This window comes from Lathyrus oleraceus, chromosome 5, assembly GCF_024323335.1.
Source record: "Lathyrus oleraceus cultivar Zhongwan6 chromosome 5, CAAS_Psat_ZW6_1.0, whole genome shotgun sequence".
Classification (NCBI taxonomy): Eukaryota; Viridiplantae; Streptophyta; class Magnoliopsida; order Fabales; family Fabaceae; genus Lathyrus; species Lathyrus oleraceus.
The window spans coordinates 180,522,165-180,529,856 of record NC_066583.1 but is presented as its reverse complement, the minus strand read 5'-3'; the positions used below and the strand labels follow the sequence as shown (position 1 = coordinate 180,529,856).

Genomic DNA, 7,692 nt, shown 5'->3' with positions numbered 1-7,692 from the left:
CCCTGCACACTTAGAAACTTTTCGTTAGGGTGCCATTTTTGGTTTCATCCTTTGTTATCATCAAAATCAAGGAATCTGTTGTAGAACAATTTTTGTTCTTACATTTTTTCCGCTATGTGTTTAAAATAATATTCAATCTTATTTAAGCTTAATTATTTATTTTAAACAACCTGATTAACTAAATTGAATTAAAAACCAATTTAAACTTTCTAAAACTGTTGTACTAAAATAATATTCAAAGCAAGATTCCCACGCATGCCTCACACGTGTCACACCTTTGCATCATCAGATTCCACCAAGTCATCCCCAAGACAAGACAAGTGCAACCTAATCTGCACCAATGCATGCCAACACTACCACCTAGCCTGCACCTATTCTGCAAGATTCCCACGCATGCCTCACACGTGTCACACCTTTGCATCATCAGATTCCCACTAGTCTTCCCCAAGACAAGACAAGTGCAACCTAATCTGCACCAATGCATGCCAACACTACCACCTAGCCTGCACCTATTCTGTAAGATTCCCACGCATGCCTCACACGTGTCACACCTTTGCATCATCAGATTCTCACCTAGCTACAACATTCCCACGCATGCCTTACACTTGTCACATTTTTGCATATTCAATCTACTTGAAAACGAGTATAAATAGAAGGTCATTCTTGCAAGTTTTCATCAACCACTAACACTTTTATTCAGAGAACTCCGGCGAAACTTCTCATCCACCAAGCTTCGTTCTACATTGCAGTCATGTCTCTTCTTACCATGGGCCAAGAACACAGAGGCACTAGGGCAAACATTGCCTCATTCGTAAGTTTTTCTTGAACATTGCCTCTTTCGTATGTTTGTAATTTGTTTTTTAAAAGTCCAATCTAATGATTGTTTATATTGTTTGTTTTTAAAGGATCCCAAGAAATTTCGTCAACGTTCACACCCTATGCCTTATCCAGACCCATGGTGCGTACCTTACATAGAGCGTGCGGGTTTCGGTCATGTTATGCATGTCGTAAATGCCACAATTGATGTCAAATTTATTCTTGCTCTGTGTGAACGTTGGAGACCAGAAACACACACTTTTCACCTATCAACTGGTGAATGTACCGTCACACTAGAGGACGTGTACATGCTTTTGGGTCTTAGAATAGATGGTAAGCCTGTGACTGGAAATGTTCAACAGCCCAACCAAATATGTGTTCAAATGTTGGGGGTAGATTTGGTCGAGGGTGAGGGGTCTGCAAAAGCTAGGGGTCAGGGTATTAAACTATCCAGCCTCCAATTGTACCACGACTCCATAACTTTGACTGAGGATTCGTCCGAACAAGAAAAAGTCATAAAAACCCGGGTTTACATTATGTTATTGTTTGGGAACTTGCTATTTCCCGAAGGGACGGGAAATAGCATAAACTTTATGTACTTGAGTTTGCTCGAGGACATTGATAGAATAAGCACGTATAGTTGGGGTTCTGCTGTACTGGCATTCCTATATAGCTCTTTGTGTAAAAATGCACAAAATGAGCATTGTACATTTTCTGGATGTGCTTTTTTGCTCCAAACATGGGGGTGGTGGAGATTGCCGAGGCTAGCCCCAGAAAATCCTAACGTCTACTCCTTCCCCTACGCAACTAGGTAAATTTATGATGTTATTTCATTTTGTATATTTATTCTATAACTATTTGTAAATAATATTATTTATCTTTTTTTGTTTAGGTTCATTACAACCGGACTGGATTACAGTCTTACCCCCAAAAATAAAATTATATTTTATCGCCAACTCTTGGATCGTCTCCGAGCACAAGATGTATTACCACTAAATCACTCATCTTCTAACCGATTTATTAATATCATGCATTCTCAATAAATAACATATTTGCTTTTTTCTTTGCAGTTTATTTGGAGGCCATATTTGGGATTGGAACATCAACCCAACCCCGAAGATGCAGCTGTTTGGACAGCAAAAACGGCCATAATGCGGTTCACCACTGTGGAGATGCACCAAAGTGACCGTGTCAAGCTGCAATTCGGAATGCATCAAGAAATCCCAGGCCCCCCTTTGTCTTTGGAACCTTGGCATCTAAAAAAAGTCAGCCACCAGTGGTATGCCCAACATTGGAAGGAATTTGCTAAGGAGTTTCGTAAAATGTGGAAAGACCGTGCCCACTATGTTCTACAATTTCCGGTGGCGCCCAACGAAATGAAGCCGACAAGGGAATATGTGGATTGGTATAGAGCAAATACAAATCCAAAAATGATTGTGTCTGACCCGTTCTATTTGGACGATCTCCGGATGCAACAACCATACTTCCAACAACAACAACCACCACAATATTCCCAACAATAACAACCACCACAGTATTACCAACAACAACAACAACCACCATATTACCAACAACAACCACCACCACCTTATTACCAACAACAGCCACCACCACCGTATTACCAACAACAACCACCTCAACACATGTCCACCCCCCAACCAAATCAACAATACATACCACAAACTCAACCCCAATACCATGAAGATTACCAACACCAACCTCAACATTCCCACCACCATCAACAGTCCCAACACCTACCACAATATCAATCCCCCCACATCCACCAATCCCAACACTTCCATCACGACAATGTCCCGAGCTCTTCCAGCCCTCCACCTAGCCCCGACACGGGTATACAAGAGGATTACCAACAAGACTACTACACACCACAACAAACATTGTTCTTTGGCCAACCCGATTCAACCCTAAACTACCAAATACCACATTTCGAGGGCGCACCCAACAGTAGTCAGTTTGTCCCACCGAGACAAAGCTTTGAGGGCGCAAAGGGAACCCGTCTTTCCTACAGCACTGAAGGGACTTCGACCCAACCACAACGGCAAACGGCAAGGGGACGCGTTAGGACTAGGGGTGGTAATAGGGAAGCACCACCACCACGTGAACCGTCTAGGCGAGTAATTAGACCTCCCCTGTGCAGATCGTACCAGGGACCGCATCATATGTGATAAATCCCAAATTAATAATGCATTTTAATTCTATCTTTATAATATTTGTCTTGTGTATTATTTAAATAAAAATATTTTGTGTTTATTATCTTTATATCTATATATCTTTATCTTTATCTTTAAAGATATTGTCTATCATATCTTTATATATATATATATATATATATATATATATATATATATATATATATATATATATATATATATATATATATATATATATATATATATATATATATATATATATATATATATATATATATATATATATATATATATATATATATATATATATATATATATTAATTTACATGTGTATAAATATTTATTTACACGTATATAAATTAATTTTTTTTCCAAAAATTTATAAATAATATTAATTACTTATAAATTAAATTCATATATATATAAATTAATATATATATATATATATATATATATATATATCTTGTAAATAATTTTATTTATATATATGTATTAATATAAATTAATATAATTTTTAATAAATCTAAATTAATAAATTAAAAAAAATTAAAAAAAAAAACATATTAAAAAAAAAAAAAAAAAAGTGTAGGCGCCACTCCTAGTGGCGACTTGCCCTACCCTTTAAGGGTAGGCGCCAACTAGGGTGGCGCCTAGGTGTATTTTAGGGCCAAAAATGGCCATTTTTGTAATTTTTTGGAAAAATGGTGTATTTTTGAATTTTTTTTGAAAAATCTGGATATTTAAAAAAAAAAATCTTTTTCTGCTACTCCTTCAAAACACACTACACAATACCCACCATGTAACCAACTCAACCCACTTTCCATCTCTTTATGCCACCGCGAGAACTAAACTCTTTCATTCTCATCCTCATAACCATACTCAAATCTCTCTGATACTCACTATGTCGGCCCTTTCAACTCTGCTCAGCCACCCATAGACCTACACTTAAACCACCACAAACACGACTATATCACTCACTCAACCGTTTCAAACACAACCCAACCGGCGAATTCTCCCATCGTCATAAACCTCATTTCTCTAACTTCCAAACAACCACTGAAAATCCTTTTATGTTCATAAACTTTCGACCTTCATCCATTTCTTGAACATCACCAACGAATACCTCCTCACAAACTCACAACTTCCATGTTCCTACTTCCACCACCCTTTAACTCCAGACGGCTAGGTGAACAGAACCATCCATATAACTGATTTTTCTATTTTTGACTAACATTGTCAATAACATTTTTCTGCACCAACAAGCACACTCGTTGCCTTGCTGTGCATAGTGGATTCGTGTTGATAAAGGTAACCCAGGTGCTCCTGTTTCATCAACACCTTTGTCTTCATTCCGATAAGTCGTGACTATTGTTTTGTTATAAATGTTTGTTTTGGATTCATGAAGATCAAAAACACAAGCAGCTGACTTTAAGCCCATTCATGGAGGAGGGAAGATCTTTAAAAAAATAGCATTAACAATGGCGCTTCGAGAACTTTTAGATTTCGATTAATTTGTGTGTTGCATCGTTGGGTTCTTAGTTTGGTTGTTGCATTTAATTTTTAATTCGATTCTAGATTTGAGGCAATAATAATTTGTAAACATGTTGAACATTGTAAATAATTGTGTTGGTGCTGTTTGATTTTCTTGTAGTGTGGAATCAGATTTTGATATGCGAATTCAACATTCATACGTCGTTATGCCGTCGATTTTTATTTAGATATATTAATGTAACATTGTCGCTACACCTCTAAATTATTTTCATTCGGACGATGTAAGATTTTGTTTCTTACTTTCTTCATGTAAATATATGTTTGTGTTTGATGTTGTTCCTTAGTTTATTATCGCATTGCAATTTTGGAGTGTAAATCCAATGTAGCTTTCGAAAATCATTTAAATGCATAAATTCGGTTGCTCGACTTCTCATGGAGTGATTCCCATATAAATCCACCTTAATTTAGCTTAAATCTAAATTCAATACTTTAAATTTTATTTTGTTTTTCCGTTGTAAATAATATATATAGTTTATCGAATTGCTGGATTTCTCTTTGCGTTACAAATTCATTTTTGTAATATTATTTTTACTCGGTTTCTTATAGAGTGATTTCTATGTGAATCCATTTTAAGTTAGCTTAGATCTAAATACAGTACTCTAGATTTCGGTTTATTTCTGGTCCTTTGGCTTTCTCTTAGGCCTTCTTACAATTAGCTCATTGTTATTTACATTTTATTAATGGGCTTGTACTTTAATCACTTTATTATATTCTCATTCGAAAAAATGTAACCCCATGCTCCTGAGGTGTAATAATTTTACCACTTTCCTTTATTTTGTTCTTATTACGTAAAATAAACCACTTTATAAAAGAACAAAAATAAGCTTGATCCAACATCGAACAATTTCCCAAATCAAACCATTTCCATTATCGACTTCAAATCATTTCGCAAACCATTTTCATAACTCAATTCGTATCTCAACGCAAATAAACACTTGACCTAACATCAAACCCTTTTCATAATCAAATTCAAAATGACTAACTCATACCTTGACCACTTTAAACAATAATGAGAGGAAAAGGCTACAAGGGTGAAAGGTTCAGTCATAGCCACGACTATTAGGCCCAAGTGGTAATCTCTTATAAGTCATAAATAGTTCATTTTTTGCCAAAAATACAAATACGTCTCCTTTTTGCAATAAATCGAAAGAAAAATACTATCTGAGTGAAAGGTCCAATCATAGTCCCGAACATTAAGACCAAGTTGTAATAGCTTGCAAGCTCAAGTGTTTGTCTTTCGCTTAAAACACTTATAGTTATCCAAAACCTTTTCACAACAAATTGGAAAGAAAAAGACTATCTGGGTGAAAGGTCCAGTCATAGTCCTAAGTATTAGGCCCAAATGGTAATTGCTTGTAAGTCATGAATACTTGATTTCCAAGCCTAAAACATACTAAAACAAATCAAACATGTTTTCTACCCTTGCGCGACTTTGAAAACCATTTTCAGAAACGAGTATGCTTTATCCATATCGACGTGAAACAAACAAAGGCTTCGGCTTCCAAGAGAGAGCAGTAAAGGTTTGACCACTTGATATTTCTAAAGGATCACTCCTTAAAAGCAACCAACAAATAGTTCTTTGCTACAAAGAACTATGTATCCTTTAGTTGTCCATCGCACTTAGAGATACGTAGAAGCATGATTTTGAAATATTGTCAGGAACATTAATAAAAAAAACCTAAAAATCTTTTCTTTCTTTTTCTCGCTCAATAAGTCGAAGAAAATAATTAACATCACACTAAAATTCAATCTCAAATCTAACTAAAAGGTTCTCGTTGAGTACAATGACGTGAGGGGTGATAATACCTCGCCCTTACGTAATCGACTCCCGAACCCGAATTTGGTTGCTACGAACATTTTCTTTTCTCTTAATGATTTTATCAATATTTTCCCTTTCCTCTTTTGGAATAAATAAAGTTCGATGGTGACTCTATTCAAATCATTCTACCGCGAGCGTGTGAACGCCTCGTGAAGGATCGTATTACATGGTGACTCTGTTGAGGACATTCTCCAAGCTAGAGAGAGTCAAGTATAACTTAATTTGACTTGTGATGATTGTTATCCTTCTTTATTTGTTTTCTTCTATCCTTTGGTTTTATTGTATCTTATGTCTTTCTTTATTGTCATCTTATATCTCTCTTTTGGGTCCCTTAAGCTCTTGATGTGTATACCATGATTGCTTCGAAACACCGTGGGAAAGACTTTCTACTCGAGTCTAGAGGAAAAACATAAGATAGTATGAGGTTAAGTAGTACGGGTCCCCGAGATTTTTTTCTCGTAAGGGTCGGCACGAGAACCTCACTTGGAGTAGATTCTTTTGAGAATGTTGTTTCTCAATAAGTAATTTGACATAAGCTTCAATGTCTTCATTAGGACCTGTGACTCTAAGGACTTTCATAGAACATTAAACCTTTAGCCAACTAGGAATGATGGTTATGTAGTGTAGGTCCCTGAGATGTTTTTCTCGTAAGGGTCGAGACTAGAACCTCGCTCAGAATAGATTCCCTTGAAGGAGTTGACGTCCAACAGGTAATTTGACGTAAGCGGCAAACATTCTTGGAGAATCCATGACTCTGGGAACCTTGTTTAGTCCCAAAGTCATTGTTGCATTATATAGGTCCCCGAGATGTTTTTCCTGTAAGGGTCGGTACGAAAACCTCACTCAAAATACATTCCCTTGAAAGAGTTGACGTTCGGCAAGTAATTTGCCGTAAGCGGCAAACATTATTGAGAATCCATGACTCTAGAAACCATGGTAAATCCTAGATCATTCCCAGTGAGAACCCTATGTGACAAAAGCAATCAAATATGTCTATCATTTGTACCCCGGACCTTTGAAACCATAACGCTTAATATATATATATATATATATATATATATATATATATATATATATATATATATATATATATATATATATATATATATATATATATATATATATATATATATATATATATATATATATATATATATATATATATATATATATATATATATATATATATATATATATATATGCATAAACATCACATACCATTGCATCTACATTCATCAGCATGCATGCATATCATTTTCCAAAACAAAAAATAAACTCATCCCTCGCTTGTCTATAACCTGCAGTTGATTCCCTGACACCCGTATCAGACTCAAA

At 35.6% G+C, this 7,692-nt stretch overlaps 1 protein-coding gene across 1 annotated transcript; it reads left to right on the top strand.

The window, feature by feature from the left end:
• Window positions 1–612: 612 nt before the first annotated feature.
• On the top strand, window positions 613–5,111 carry LOC127079573 (protein MAIN-LIKE 2-like). The gene is made up of 4 exons (XM_051019957.1): window positions 613–1,627; window positions 1,709–1,799; window positions 1,887–2,228; window positions 5,085–5,111. Exons 1-4 carry the CDS (start codon window positions 843–845, stop codon window positions 5,109–5,111), a joined length of 1,245 nt encoding a protein of 414 aa, XP_050875914.1. The 5' UTR covers window positions 613–842.
• Window positions 5,112–7,692: the final 2,581 nt, after the last annotated feature.